The sequence below is a fragment of the Lissotriton vulgaris genome, chromosome 8 (genome assembly GCF_964263255.1).
Source record: "Lissotriton vulgaris chromosome 8, aLisVul1.2, whole genome shotgun sequence".
Taxonomy (NCBI): Eukaryota; Metazoa; Chordata; class Amphibia; order Caudata; family Salamandridae; genus Lissotriton; species Lissotriton vulgaris.
In genome coordinates, this window is record NC_141696.1 from 1,435,343,520 (window position 1) to 1,435,360,436 (window position 16,917).

The 16,917-nt window shown below is 46.4% G+C and overlaps 1 protein-coding gene across 1 annotated transcript in view; it reads right to left on the reverse strand.

Moving 5' to 3' along the window:
- LOC147698894 (cell surface glycoprotein CD200 receptor 1-A-like) overlaps positions 1 to 16,460 on the reverse strand; it is a 227,196-nt gene extending 210,736 nt beyond the window's left edge. Inside the window, exon 1 of the mRNA XM_086935510.1 lies at positions 16,169 to 16,460. Coding sequence (XP_086791636.1) covers positions 16,169 to 16,238 — 70 coding nt within the window. The 5' untranslated portion in view covers positions 16,239 to 16,460. The remainder of the gene's footprint in view (positions 1 to 16,168) is intronic.
- Positions 16,461 to 16,917: the final 457 nt, after the last annotated feature.

Sequence of the window (16,917 nt, forward strand, 5' to 3'; positions counted from 1 at the left end):
CCATATGGGAAGGGGCATTTTTAGGAGCCGATTTTGCAGGGGCTTCCAACATTTTGCATTTTACGCCACTGGTATTACGCCGCCCCGGATTCGCCATTCATTTCATGGATGGTATTTCACAAAAGATTACTTGAGGAAGACACAAATATCCTAACACCCTGAAAAGCTATTGAATATTGATATATGAATATTGCTAATAACCATGAGATGCACTAATATAATTACCTTACAAATAATTTATTTGCCAGCATTGATTGAACAATATTGGAACTGTAACTATTATTGATTACGTGTTCAAACACAATGACTGCATGGCACCAGGGCGCTCCTCTCGTTCCCTGAACTCAATTGCATTTCACTGAGAATAATGATAGCCATATGTACCATAATGCCCTAAAAGGCTTGAAGCTATGCTTAACAAAGTATCTGTTCTGGGTTACTGGAGGAATACTGTGGGAAATCAAATTGCTGATTGATGAAGGTGAAACCCTACTCAAACCACAACCACAATCTCTGTCAGGGTGCACCACAAGCAAAACTCAAATGATCCTGCGTTAACCCTCCTGTAGCTTGGTACGAAAGCAGCCAGGCTATCTTAGTGGCAAACTGTAAAGTATTTATGCAGTATTTCGAACAGTAATAAAGCCTGGCTACACTTTGCAGGTTTCCGAGCTCAGTAATTTGGGTACCATTACATGGGGTGCTGTAGACAACATATATATACAACTCTTGGACATGCCCAAGAATGTTTAATTAAGTACTAAATTAAAATATTTATGGAAAATACTTAATACTTAATGTGACTTTTTTTCATCCTAATTTGATTTTGTGGGGAAACCCCGGCTTACCGGGAATATTCAATGATGGATTAACTAACATATGGGGAATACATGGAATAAAAAGGTTAGGGGACCTGTATGGAGCACAAGGATTCCTAAGTTTCGAAACACTTAAAATATTATATAATATCCCTGACTACATGAAGTTCAAGTACCTGCAGCTATTTGACTTTTTTTACTCGAAAAATGTAACTAAAGAATATTTGTGATTCGAGCATATGGGATAATTTCTATTCACAGGAAACTAAATCATTAATTAGTGGCTGTTATAAATCTTTTAACACTTATAGAAACATGGACTGTAATATAATATCAGAGAAGTGGAGCAGGATGTTAGGGACCAATATTACTCCGGCTGTAATAAGTTCATCTCTACGTAATATCAATAATTTGGTCTCGTCATCAAGTTTAAGATTGCTGCAATTTAAAATAACCTGTATGCTTTACCATACCCCAGAAAGAATAACCAAATGGGCCCCGAATAGCATATATAGTGAACGAACTAAGTGCCCCAAATGTGCGTTGGTTGCAGCAGATTTGGTGCACATATTTTACACTTGCCCTAAACTATCAGAATTTTGGATATCTTTTCAGAATATAATAACACTGAAATTAGGGAATATATCCCCCTTAGATTCTACGTTAGTCATGTTAGACACTAATGGTAGGAATATCCTACATAAACCCCTATTTACTATTATGGTAACCTGCGCTAAACTTATAATTGCTCGCGCTTGGATCTCCCCTAAACCCCCACACATAATGGAATGGTGGTCTCTTCTTAATGAAATTCATAGTATGGAATTAGCGCTGGCTAGGCTTAGAGGTACTAAATCTCTAGCTAAATTTAATAAGATTTGGGGGGTCTCTCATATTTTAGTTTAAAAATCATGTTTATATGGCTGAGATACCCGCCACCCCCTCTCAACACAAATCCCCAAGGATGGGAAACCGGAAACAATTCTGAAGTTTTTGGAAGACGGGAGGGAGTGACCCTCCCGGCCGTATTTATTAAAATATGAAACAAAATTAAAACAAAATTAACAGTTTCATATTATGTACAATTTCATAACCACATTGCGATGTTTGGCTAACCTTAACATATTCTCTAATACAAAGGTCCTCCTAGCCGAACTAACATCCTACAAAACATTTACTTGAAATTTTGAAATTGTACATCCTAACGTTTAAGGGCCAACGGCAAGGTCGTAACCGGTGTCAAGATCCCTAACCCAGAAATATCCCCCTCACTTGTGAGGGGCGGCACAGAGGCGTACCTCAAGTGCAACTTACCAATTTCCCTTGACTTGACGGGGGCCCCAATAAAAATCGACGCCACTTAAAGGTCGTACGAGGACTCGTGTGAGGTATCTAGAAGGTAGCGTAGACCCCCCCCAAACCCCACACAACTTACCACATCTGCCGTCGCAGACGTCCTGGCCCCGGGAAATTCCCCAGGAGGGGGCTGTAACCCCTCCTACCCAGGAAGGGGTCTTCACCGCCTTTCCTTTCCTTTCGGCGACCCATCCTTAGAAGGGACCGCCTCCCCGTTGAGGGGCCAATGGCCACCTCCCCCGCGCGCTCCCATCCGTAATGGGTGACGCCCACTCATAGGGATCTTCCAATTAGTGCTCACCGATCATGACCTTACCGCCCGACCAAAATAAATACGACAATGCTAACTAAATTACAAATGACTAATTCTAAAAGACAGTAGCAACAACAACTTTATTAAATGCATGCTTACTCAGGGACACTAAAGCAGAATTACTTTATTTGCGAAACATAACACCAATCGACCATTCTTTATTGCATACTCAAAGTCATCACGATAATACGACAACCTGCAAACGAAAAAATCAGAATTAACATCAAACTTTATTCAAAACCAATCGCTGTCTTCAGGGGCTGGTGGGTGGGTCAAAATTGGCTCTTCGTTCCGTCTCGAGCTCACGTGCAGCGAGGAGGTGCAGCTTCAGAGCACAGGAACAAGAGGATGCCTTCTGGTCTTACTTCTTCTTTTATCCGTCTTCAGGGCGGGCGTAAACCCGCCCCTGCCTGCCCAAGGGCGTGGCCAGCCGCGTCCGTGTCTAGGCCAACCCACTCTAGGGCGGGAAAAGGCGCGCCCCGGCTACGCCGCTTCGGGCATACCAGCCGAGACTCGCCTCCCGCCCAAGATGGCTTCCCGGGGGGATCGTGGTACTCTGCCATACGTTCGGGGGGACCGAATGGTCGCCCCTTTCCATATGGCTGAGATACCCGCCACCCCCTCTCAACACAAATCCCCAAGGATGGGAAACCGGAAACAATTCTGAAGTTTTTGGAAGACGGGAGGGAGTGACCCTCCCGGCCGTATTTATTAAAATATGAAACAAAATTAAAACAAAATTAACAGTTTCATATTATGTACAATTTCATAACCACATTGCGATGTTTGGCTAACCTTAACATATTCTCTAATACAAAGGTCCTCCTAGCCGAACTAACATCCTACAAAACATTTACTTGAAATTTTGAAATTGTACATCCTAACGTTTAAGGGCCAACGGCAAGGTCGTAACCGGTGTCAAGATCCCTAACCCAGAAATATCCCCCTCACTTGTGAGGGGCGGCACAGAGGCGTACCTCAAGTGCAACTTACCAATTTCCCTTGACTTGACGGGGGCCCCAATAAAACTCGACGCCACTTAAAGGTCGTACGAGGACTCGTGTGAGGTATCTAGAAGGTAGCGTAGACCCCCCCCCAAACCCCACACAACTTACCACATCTGCCGTCGCAGACGTCCTGGCCCCGGGAAATTCCCCAGGAGGGGGCTGTAACCCCTCCTACCCAGGAAGGGGTCTTCACCGCCTTTCCTTTCCTTTCGGCGACCCATCCTTAGAAGGGACCGCCTCCCCTTTGAGGGGCCAATGGCCACCTCCCCCGCGCGCTCCCATCCGTAATGGGTGACGCCCACTCATAGGGATCTTCCAATTAGTGCTCACCGATCATGACCTTACCGCCCGACCAAAATAAATACGACAATGCTAACTAAATTACAAATGACTAATTCTAAAAGACAGTAGCAACAACAACTTTATTAAATGCATGCTTACTCAGGGACACTAAAGCAGAATTACTTTATTTGCGAAACATAACACCAATCGACCATTCTTTATTGCATACTCAAAGTCATCACGATAATACGACAACCTGCAAACGAAAAAATCAGAATTAACATCAAACTTTATTCAAAACCAATCGCTGTCTTCAGGGGCTGGTGGGTGGGTCAAAATTGGCTCTTCGTTCCGTCTCGAGCTCACGTGCAGCGAGGAGGTGCAGCTTCAGAGCACAGGAACAAGAGGATGCCTTCTGGTCTTACTTCTTCTTTTATCCGTCTTCAGGGCGGGCGTAAACCCGCCCCTGCCTGCCCAAGGGCGTGGCCAGCCGCGTCCGTGTCTAGGCCAACCCACTCTAGGGCGGGAAAAGGCGCGCCCCGGCTACGCCGCTTCGGGCATACCAGCCGAGACTCGCCTCCCGCCCAAGATGGCTTCCCGGGGGGATCGTGGTACTCTGCCATACGTTCGGGGGGACCGAATGGTCGCCCCTTTCCATATGGCTGAGATACCCGCCACCCCCTCTCAACACAAATCCCCAAGGATGGGAAACCGGAAACAATTCTGAAGTTTTTGGAAGACGGGAGGGAGTGACCCTCCCGGCCGTATTTATTAAAATATGAAACAAAATTAAAACAAAATTAACAGTTTCATATTATGTACAATTTCATAACCACATTGCGATGCTTGGCTAACCTTAACATATTCTCTAATACAAAGGTCCTCCTAGCCGAACTAACATCCTACAAAACATTTACTTGAAATTTTGAAATTGTACATCCTAACGTTTAAGGGCCAACGGCAAGGTCGTAACCGGTGTCAAGATCCCTAACCCAGAAATATCCCCCTCACTTGTGAGGGGCGGCACAGAGGCGTACCTCAAGTGCAACTTACCAATTTCCCTTGACTTGACGGGGGCCCCAATAAAACTCGACGCCACTTAAAGGTCGTACGAGGACTCGTGTGAGGTATCTAGAAGGTAGCGTAGACCCCCCCCCAAACCCCACACAACTTACCACATCTGCCGTCGCAGACGTCCTGGCCCCGGGAAATTCCCCAGGAGGGGGCTGTAACCCCTCCTACCCAGGAAGGGGTCTTGACCGCCTTTCCTTTCCTTTCGGCGACCCATCCTTAGAAGGGACCGCCTCCCCGTTGAGGGGCCAATGGCCACCTCCCCCGCGCGCTCCCATCCGTAATGGGTGACGCCCACTCATAGGGATCTTCCAATTAGTGCTCACCGATCATGACCTTACCGCCACAGGACCGGATAGTTGACCGGCTATCCGGACCCCCCACAACACTTCTACCTAAAGGTCATGTTTTAACGTCTTTAGCCAAGCTATGAAGTCTCCTATGAGTAACTCATTCCCCACCCGAGACAAATGCACACCATCCCTCAAATACATACTATCCCCATTAATACAACCATGCGAAATAGAATGCAGTGTACTGGAACGGAACAACCTACTCACTTTGTTATTAATTTTCCTTACAGAATGATTCAAAGCTGAAACAGAAAAAGCCCCCCGCCACACTTTTCGTGGGATCATATGGGACCACGCAATCGTGCACCCTGGAACTCTCCTTGCTAACCAACTTACAGTGGAAAGCATTGCCTCAAGGAGAAGTCGTCTACCAGTGGTGACCAAATCATTGCCCCCAAGATGTACTATGACTACAGACGGCGGTGACCTCGTCCGCCCTAGCAAACCCTCGAAAAACGATTGAAACTGGTCAATACAGAGACCGCCCCTTCCGTAGAAGGACACACTGTACCCGTATTCCCCAGCCACGTGAATCATGTCACCTGTCTTGAATACGTCCGCGGCACGCCTCACGTATGAGTGGCCCACGACCCACACCTCCCTTTTCACAGCCGGTGATGTCTGACCGCTGGCCCGGTGTTGGGTCGACTGCATAGTCCGCCCCGCCTCGTAGGCTTGCGTAACTGAAAAACCAAACAAACAAGAAGCGTGAGTACATCATTACAGCTTCACAACATGTGCAAACGCACATACCTCTTATAACAATTGGAGGACCAACGCCCCACCCGTTTAACCTGTTCCACATTCAGACCCCTGGCTGTAGCCTCTGTAGCAGCCCCTATCCGAAAGGAATGGGTCCCAAACTCGCCCGGGTTCAAGCCCGCAGCTGTGATCGACATCGCAAGCACCCGCTGAAACTGAAACCTTGTCAGTGGGGTGGCGTCAGCGTGTCTCAACAAGGTCCCCCCCCATGATGCCACCCTTCATGTTAAATAATCCTCTAAACACTTCACCGGGCACATGGAGGACCCGGGAATCCTGCGTATGATTATGCAGTCACCCATCCCACTCTGATCGGTCTTGGACCTCACAAACGAGACAGTCATTGTCTCCCCTCTGATCTGTACGTGCTCTGCGCACAGCCCTCCCGTCAGATCCTGCTTGTTCCTTGCCACTAATTCGCTTACCCGCATAGCCCCATGAAATGCCAGCGTAAAAGCGGCTCGGAATAACACTGTCTCAAACTGAGATGAACAAGTTGCAGGGAGTCTGGATAATAACTGGGCCAACCTATCCAAACCTATCGGGCGCCTTTCACCTACTCTGCGACCCTCAAGGCGTTGCCACCCACGTAGCGCTTTTTGTACAACGAAAGACGCTGTCGGGTCCTGGATCCCATGAGCCCTAGCAACAAAGGAAATGGCAGCCCGATGCCTCTGGGCCGTGGCCACCGATTTCCCAGCCAGATGTAAAGACATCAGAAAGTTCACTACCCATTCCTCCTGACCCCAAAGCTCCTCTCTAGCAGTCCCCAAGAAGGCAAAATAGGACCGGAACACCCCTTCATATGCCTTCCTTGTCCTGGGTGCTAAACTCTCTCCCACGAGGTTACGAAGTTCGGGGCACCGAGAGACCAGAGAGCTTCGGGAAAGGGTGCCGGCTCCGGGTCCGCTGTGGGAAGAAAACCCCAGAAGGCCTGCATACGAAAACGAGAAAGGGCATCAGCCGCCTGGTTCATTACCCCAGGGACATGTCTTGCCTTGAATAGCACATTCAATTGCATACACAGTAATACGATTTCCTTGAGCAGCCTCAAAATCCATTTGCATCGTGCTGCCTGGCTATTGATACACTCAACCACGGTCATATTGTCAGACCAGAATACCACAGAGTGATCTCTGAACCCTTCGGGCCATGTTCTCAGGGCCACCAAAATGGGGAAAAGTTCCAGGAAAGCAATGTTACTTGTCAGACCACTGTCATGCCACCATGCCGGCCACTTTTGTGCAGACCATCGCGTGCCAAAAATGGCACCAAAACCTATGCTCCCTGCCGAATCTGTCCACAGCCCCAGCTCCTCAGAGGACACGGCCGGTTTGCTCCAGACGACTCGACCATTGAAATCCGCCAGAAATGCCAACCAAATGCGCATGTCCTGGCGGACCTCTGCCGAGAGCCTTGTGCGATGATGGCCCTCCTTCAGGCCGACCATGGCTTGAGCGATCGAGCGGGAAAAGGGGCGGGCCATTGGTATAACTCTCAGGGCAAAATTCAACTGTCCCACTAACTGCTGTAATTGATGCAGCTTAACCTTAGATTCACTTATACACATTTGCAGGGATGACCTGAACCTTAACACTTTGTCACCTGGTAAACGGAAACAACCTTCTCCGGAGTCCAACTCGATCCCCAGAAACTCGAGGCAAGTCGAAGGACCAACAGTCTTACCTGGTGCCAATGGCACGCCAAACTGATTCATTAAGACACAAAATGCAGCCAAAGCCTGCCCACATTCCGGATCCCCGGCTGCCCCCAGGAACAAAAAATCATCGAGATAATGCATCACACGTTGGAAACCCGTCTTCTTTGTGAAGACCCATTGTAGGAAACTACTGAATTTCTCGAAATAGGCACAAGATATAGAGCACCCCATCGGCATACACCTATCCATGTAATAATGACCCTGAAACATGAAACCTAGGAGACGCTGATCGTCTGGGTGTACCGGGAGCAACCGGAACGCTGACTCGATATCAGATTTTGCCATCAGCGCACCGGGCCCCAGGCGATTCAAAATGGCTACGGCCTCATCGAAGGATGCGTACCGCACCGAACACACTTCCGGGTCTATCGCTTCGTTTACGGAAGCACCACGTGGGGCTGATAAATTATGTATCAGCCGAAACTCCCCCGGGTCCTTCTTGGGGACCACCCCTAAAGGAGAACAAACAAAGTTAGCCACCGGGGGTACACTAAACGGACCGGCGACTCGACCTCGAGTAACCTCCTTCCGGATCTTTTCCTGTACCACGGTCGTATGCTGCAAGACCGATATCTGATTTTTACATGTCTCTATTCCTTGAAAGTCCCCCACTGGGATGCGGAAACCATATGAAAACCCGTTTCGTAACACCCCAGCGGAAGTACGATCCGGGTATTCGCTGAGCCAGGGAATCATTGCCAAGGTATCAATCGGGGTAGGTAAAGGCGCCCCTCGGACTATGTTAGACCTGTTTGGCGCTTCCTCTACCCCCGTTATCACCCGTTTTGGCTCTGCACGTGGACTCAGGATGGGATGATTGCCCACACCCACTACATTCGTGTCTAAATTTGCACGACCCCTGGGGCCTAGTACATTTACCCCTGTTAAAGTTCCAACAGACCCCCCTTTTACCTGTATTGCCGGTAGGCCTCGAGTGACTGTCGGTACCCGTACCTGACCGAAAGGGCGTCCCCGCATATTGGCGGGAGGGTTCGCCAACGCTACTCCCTACCAATGGCAATTTCAACATACCAGTATCCTCCATTTTGGACCAGGACACAGAATCATAACAATCCCAAGTTAAATTCTTATCGTGTTCTTTTGCCTTTCTGAACAGATTATCATAGCAGAACCAATGATTACCCTCGTGTGATACAGAGTACCCCATGATCCGTGACTGATAGATCGGCAATTCGGGTAGCAATTCGGGCCTTCGTTCCCCCAAGATCGATGTAAATATCCCCCACGCTTTGCCCCAATTGCCAATGTTTTCATTTACCTTAAAGGCGGCCATCTTTGCGCGCCAAACACTCGGATGCATGAGGTCTTTCTGGCCCTTAACATGCTCCATCTCATAATGATCAGTAAGCAACGAGAAGATGTTTACATACTCCCCTGCCCATATCTTTTCTTTAATAGCTACAGGGACATGCTGACCCAACTTTTCCCTTCGAGAGGGTGCTGACTCATCCCTCGCAATCGGCAATGGCCGCTTACCTGAACCGGACGCTGTCTCTGCGACTGAACCAGTCCCCTGTGTCTTCTCTACTGCCGCAGCCGGCGTGGATACCTTCGCTGCTTCCCGAGTTTCACGCAGTTGCTTCATCAAGACCTGCGCGTCGACAGCCGTGGCGCCCTCGCTACCTTGCTGCCAGTTCGGGCGGCATATCGTCCCCGGACACGGGAGTGACCACTACGGGAATCGGGTTCCCTTCTTCCGGCACGGGAGTGGGTGCTTCGAGCGGGGTACTGGGACCCGGGATATCTCCCCCAGCTGCTCCCCTCCTGGGCCTCTTGCCTTTTCCTCCCGGGGCTGCTCCCGCCAAAGGACGTTTCGGCCCCCCTTCCTCGTCTTTATCCATTCGCCTCTTTAGGTCGGTCACCTCTTTCATGAGAACACGCAGCATCTGGTCGGTAGTCATTCGCTTTCCCGCCTTCTTCGGCATTCTCCGACAGAGTATCTGAAAAACAAACAAGAACGATTACAACGCTCAAAATTGGCTCTTCGTTCCGTCTCGAGCTCACGTGCAGCGAGGAGGTGCAGCTTCAGAGCACAGGAACAAGAGGATGCCTTCTGGTCTTACTTCTTCTTTTATCCGTCTTCAGGGCAGGCGTAAACCCGCCCCTGCCTGCCCAAGGGCGTGGCCAGCCGCGTCCGTGTCTAGGCCAACCCACTCTAGGGCGGGAAAAGGCGCGCCCCGGCTACGCCGCTTCGGGCATACCAGCCGAGACTCGCCTCCCGCCCAAGATGGCTTCCCGGGGGGATCGTGGTACTCTGCCATACGTTCGGGGGGACCGAATGGTCGCCCCTTTCCAATCTAGATCATTACTGTCTTCTGTTCTATATGTGCCAAGATACATGTATATATTTTGTTTGGATTTAACAAGAATTTTGTCTAATGATTTAATGCCAACCTAACGCTAACCTTGTAGACGTCCAGATTATTTCTTTCAATCTGACTCATTTTTGTATACTGTTGGTTCTTGTGCTGCTAATAAAAAAAATAAAACAAAATAAAAAAAAAGGAAAATACTTTGGAAAAACTGCGTATCACTGCACAATAGATGAACAGATATTGTTGGCCTTAGTGATAGCCACAAATATAACATTGAGTAGAAATTGGGTTTGCAAGGAATCTTTTTCACACTGACTCCAATCAGCACAAGAGCTTAAAATGCAACCATGCTCATATTTGCACGACCAGGTCATAACTCGTCATAGGCATCAATAAAAACCCAGGATGATAAAATGAACAATGTGTTTGTGTTTGCATAAAGGGTGCACAAATAATGTTTGCACAATTTAATCCTATGTCTAAAGTGTGTGCAAATCACTCACACACCGGGCCCGTAACACAAACGTTTTATACTCCATGATGATTTTGCGGCTCCAATTCACGCCTTGGTGTAAATTATCCCAATAATGTGCAGACAGGTTCAATTTAAGGGTAGGCAAAGGAAATCACTGTACATGTGCAGGCAGACATAATCACGGAATTTCACAGTTTGCAAAGAAGTGCAAAGCTCTTGTAGTTTTGACTTTTGCCAGGTCCCATTCCCACAATTACTGGATATCAGGGTGCAGGGAATACGTTTCCTCTGTATTACTCAGAGCAGTTGCCACCCTGCTGGGTGGCAGAGGAAATACTGGGCATTATCATAAAGAGCAGCGGAAACCTATTTTCTTTTGCGTTTGAGGTGTCTGAAGCGTGCTGAGTGGCAGCACATGTTGCAAGGGGGGCTTCTCAAGGTGGGTTGCGGGAGTGGAGAGGGAGGGGGTGGTGCTGGGGAGGGACTGTTGGACCAGTTGACTGTTTCCGAAGGGCAGAGACAGAAGACAATTAGGGAGGTGGGGGGACGGTGGGCAGAGCTTTGTGGCCCATATTGTGAATGCTGCGTGTCTCGAGGAGACAGCGCCGGCACTGCTTAGGCGAGACCTAAAAACTAATGACCTGACGCACAAGGAGTTTTCTCCATGCGTATTGTGGCTATTGTTTGTTTTCCCTGCTCAGGACAAAATGGCAGACTAGACATGCAGATCCTAAATAGGGAGGTGCTGTGGTCACTGTGATCCGAAGTGTCGATTGAGCCTCTCTGTCTCCTAGGAGATTCGGAATTGAGCAGCAGCTTTCTAGCCCCCCTTGGCAACAGCCTAAGCTTCCATATTGGCTCCCAGGCAACCCCATGCCCTCCTCTCATACCTGCGCAGGCCCCTTAAGGGTTTGCTGGGAAAACCCCAAAACATCCACCTCCATTTTGTGAGCTGCAGTTTCCCTGTGTCCCAAGACTGCAGTGAACCAAGGACCAGGAAGCCGTAAGAAGGCAGACTAGTGCTGTCTCTTTCCTGAAATTTAATAAGTGACTTTCCCTACTCATGATTGCGTCATTTTCACCAGTTTTTTTGTGTCACGGTTGACCATGACACTCTGATAGAACCTCAGCTGCCACTCCAGTGAGGAGGATCCTCACCCACTCCTTAACTCCCTGAATATTTCCAGTAGAACTCAAAAAGTAATGCATACGCCCATTACAGAAGAAAACACGTTTGGACCCTCTGAACCCAGACAACTACATACCAATTACAAATGGAGCTTTCCTGAGCAAACTGATAGAAAGAGCAGCATTCGCCCAGATGTCACAATTCATTGAAGAGAATGCCATACTTTCAGACTTCCAAACGGGATTCCGTTCAGGAAGCGGAACAGAATCTGCCCTCCTTGCCATCTGGGATGACCTGAAAAACACAGTTGACTGCAATGGGGTTGATACACTCTTGGACCTCTCGGCTGCCTTTGGCACTGTTAACCAAGATACTCTGATACAAAGACTCTAAGATGCCGGCATAAAGGGGACTGCTCTAGACTGAATTGCATCCTACCTTCGCGACAGAGCTAATGTCATCCATACCCCACCTATCTCATCCAAACTGCACTTCATGAAAGCAGAGGTCCCTCAAAGCTCTATTATCTCGCCCATGCTTTACAACATCTACATGGAGTCATTAGCGGCACTGATCAATCAATTTCACCTCAAATGCTATAACTATGCAGATGACACGCAAATACTCCTTACTGGAATGCCTCAAAGACATAGGAAATTCACCAATTTTCAGTTATCTCAGAGCCATGGATCAATGGATGACATGGAGCCATCTCAAATTAAATGCTTCCAAAACTGAAATACTCATGTGTGGCTATAGGACACATTATGAGCCGCTCGGCGCGTGTCCTAATGACCTGGGAACATGGCCTACAGTATCGAAGGAAGTAAGAAACCTCAGAATGATCATGGACTCAAAGCTATTGATGATTGCCCAAGTGAACAAACTAGCAACATCAAGCTTTGTTACTATAAAAACTCTGCGACAAATCTTCCCCCATTTGGAATTTACAGACAAAGTCCAGGCTACCATCTCCCTTCGGTCCAAACTCAATCACGCCAATCGCCTCTACCATGGATTACCTTTAATGACCGTGAAAAGACTACAGTTGATTCTGAACTCGGCTGCCAGACATACTCTTACATATAAAACCGCAAACCACATCTACCCTGCCTTTTAAGCCCTGCATTGGTTACCGGTTGCCAGAAGATCCATGTTCAAGCTGCTTTGTATCACCCACAAAGCTATACATGGAACAGGACCACTCTTAATAAGGAATAAAATCACCAAACACATTTAACAAGGAGCCTCCGCTCTAGAGTGGCACCTTGCCTCAAAATCCCAAGATATTAGAAAAAAAACATGGGTGGCGCATCATTCTCTGTTCAAGGAGCCAAACTATGGAACTCTTTACCCCAACATAAGATACACGGATAACCAACTTATCTTCAGAAAACTACTCAAGAATTGGCTCTTCCCAACATAACCACCACATGTAAACAGAAAAATACAGCATATCGCTGTGTATATAAGCATTTATTTGTACTATAGATATGTACCTATATATGTGTATTGCTTTGTATAAACATGTAGAATAATTGTTTTAAAAAAAAGAAAATATGTAGATATTCAGTAGTTCTGCTTAACAAATGTACATATTACTGATAGTTACATTATTCTAAGTTTTCAACATGTATATAAGTGACTGCATAAATAAGTTACTCGTTTATCATAACTATTTATGTACAATTGCTTCACTGTCTATTTAAAGAAAAAAATATATATTTAAATAAATAAAATTAATTTCAAGTACACCAACGCTTGAAAGACAGAATTTAATTAATGCATCTTTAATCTACATATACTACCTTCGTTTGTGCATCTATATACCTTCCATGTACATATAGATCTAAATATTTATTACTTTTCGTCTAATTCAGCATATCCAATGCACCACCCTATTTTTCACCCTTAACCACTCTCAATATATCCTCTACCTCAACTCTCTGACTCATATCAAACCTATTTCTACTACTCTTTCCAATGCACTACCATATACCTCTATCAATATATCCTCTACCTCCACTTGCTAATTAATCCCAAACCCCACACCACTACTATGATTCCCAAAATAACCCTTTCTAGACTCTTCCCTACTCTACCCCTCCTTGCATCATCTCATACCTCTTTTACTATTCTGATCTCTCAAAACAAGCCTTTCTAAACCCTTCCCTTGGATTCTTCCCCCTCCACTTCACTTTTCCTCATCCAAAGCCTCCTCCTACTGCGATGAGCTGCAAAATAAACAAAGAAAAACAAAAAAAGAAAATCAAATATAGATATTTCTAAATCCTTTCCTCTTCTATCCCTGTACTATACTTTTCAAACCAAATAACAGACTAACATGTCTACCACTCAAATAATTAATTTCATATTTCACTATACTAATTCTGCACTAATCCTTTATGGATTCCGGAGTATCGTGCTACTTGCCGAAAAAGCACTTCAACACCTCATCAGGGGTAGCAAGCGCTATATAAATGCAAACCTTTTTTTCCTCTTCTATCCCTTCGCTATCCTTCTCAATCCAAATAACTGACTAACATATCCACCACTCAAATTACTTTTATATTTCACAATACTAATTCACCACTAATACTTTATGGGTTCCAGAGTAGCGTGCTACTCAACGAAAAAGCACTTTAACACCCCATCAGGGGTACTAAGCGCTATATAAATGCAAATCTTTTCCCCTCTTTTATCCCTCCACTATACTTCTCAATCCAAATAACTGGCTAACATATGTACCACTCAAATTACTTTCATATTTCACAAAACGAACTCACCACTAATCCTTTATGGGTTCCAGTGTAGCGTACTACTCGCCAAAAAAGCACTTCAACACCCCATCATGGGGAGCAAGCGCTATATATAAATGCAAACCTTTTTTTCTCTCTTCTATCCCTCTACTATTGTTATCAATCTAAAAAAACTGACTAACATATTCACCACTCAAATTACTTTCATATTTCACTATACTAATTTACCACTGATTCTCTATGGGTACCGAAGTAGCATGCTACTCACCGAAAAAAGCGCTTCAACACACCATCAAGTGTAGCAAGAACTATGTAATCCAAACTTTTTTCCCTCTTCTATCCCTCCACATTCCTTCTCAATCCAAATTACTGACTAACATATCTACCACTCAAATCACTTTCATATTTCACTATACTAATTCACCAATAATCCTTTATGGGTTCCAGAGTTGAGCGCTACTCACCAGAAAAACAATTTGACGCTCAATCAGGGGTAGTAAGCGCTATATAAATGCAATTACAATACAAAACACTGGCCTATACGACCACTTAGCAGAGCCAGAAGATTAAGTCTGAGAGGCCAGTGTGTGGATCTTGGCTGTTTGTTAGTCTTTTAACCCCTTCGCTGCGGATGACAAAGCCAGCTCGTCATGGGCGTTACCTGCGCTACGCGGATGACGAGCTGGCTTTGTCACAAACCGCGCGATTTTCAAATTTCAGCGCACAGCGGGAAAACCCGTAGCGCGCATGCGGTTAATAGATGGATGGGCTGGTTTTTACTGTTTATTTCTCTGATCTTACCAGAAAAATTGCCTGAAGCAAGCACAAATTCATGCAGGCTCCCTCACTATGAAACAAGTTTCTCCATGTTCAAAACTGGCATGATTTGGAGAACGTAGGCCAATTTTTAACAAGCAGATTCGCTAATGAGGGTCTCTTTTATTTTGATGCCTGGGCCAATTCTTTTGTCCAATTCCGACACTGGAGGCAAATGCCTGCCATTCTGGCTTGTACGGTCAGCATTTCATGCATTCATTCTGAGAAATTCTGAGTTATATGTATTCACTTTAGATCCCTCAAACACACAAAAAGTCACTCAGCTCTGGACTGAGCCAGCACAGCTCTTCATGATATGACCACTGAACTACCACTCGGTTACGCACCATCTTTCACCACTGTTGATATTCCAGCTCTGCGACTTCTGGCGAAAGGGAAAGGAGGGGTGCACGGCACTGCTTAAGGCAACAGTAAGGGGCTGCCGAGTGATGCGCTTCCATCCCTTCGCAACAGTGGCGCATTCCTGGGACAGCCCCTTTTTAGAGTCATTAAATTTGTGGAAAATTGCCTAGATTCAGTTTGCAAGTAGACTTGTGGCTGATGTGAGAAAGACTTATGCAGTTGTGAAGTCCAGAAGTTTGATGGAAGAAACATTGAAAAGTTTAAAAATTGTAAGTTATGGGGTTCTAGAAAATTGATGCGATCATTACAGTCTGTCTCCTTTTGACTGTATCTTTGCCTTTGCCCCATTACAGAGCTCTGCTGTCTTTTGACGAGGTTCACACTATTCAAAAACCACATGACATGATATATACATTCATCGTCAAGGCTGGGATGCTCTTTCGAGAATGCATAGACTTTTGGAAGGGATTAAAACAAACAAAGAAAACAAAACATTTTCACAGGCACTTGAAAAGGAGAACACATTTTCTTTCAAAATATATCTACTCGTAAATATGACATTTCTCCGAAAATCTAAAAGTGTAAGATCGGATCTCCAGAAGTCTTACCGGTCTCTGAAAGTACAGAAGCGAAAGCCAGAAGTATGAAGAAACAGCAGGTCCTCGGAAACAAATTCATTTCAGCTTTTCGGTTCAACCTTTGCCCGTTAAACGAGGTCCATCGCGGCTCAACTTTCTGTGGTCTGCATTTCGGTGACCAATAATAGATAATGTGGCTTCTGTCCAGGGCACCACAAGTGCACTCCTCGTCAGACCCTCACAGCTGCACAGTTTCATAGAGCAAACTTGTGGCTGCAGGTTTCCTGTGCGCGCGACTCACGCCGACGCACAGGAAGTAATGCATTGGATGCGTCTCTCACTTTCACGTGCCTACGCTGGTTCCAAGTGTCAGGATAGCTGAACTGCCTCCAAGGCTCCGTGAGCTCGAGCCCATCACGGATTTAGGACGATACTAAAAAAAACTTTAAGGACACACCTGAAACATATTTAATTTGATAACCCCCATTTAATACCTGAGCCTGCATAATGGACATGTTTTGCGCCTCAGCCCGTCAACTAGCGCTGCCTGGAGCTCTTTTGAGGTCGCTCCAAGGACAACTTTAGCAATTGTTGCAGACCCAGAGCCATATTTATGACCCGGTTTACGTCACTCTTGCACCATACAGTGGGTGCAAGAGCGCCGCAAACCTTCAGTCAGATTTTTGAAGCCACAGAAAGCCAATGCGCGTGGCTTCATTGCATGGGCTTTGTATTGCATGGGTGTTCCCGTGCAACTGTCATGGGTGTTCCCGTGCAGC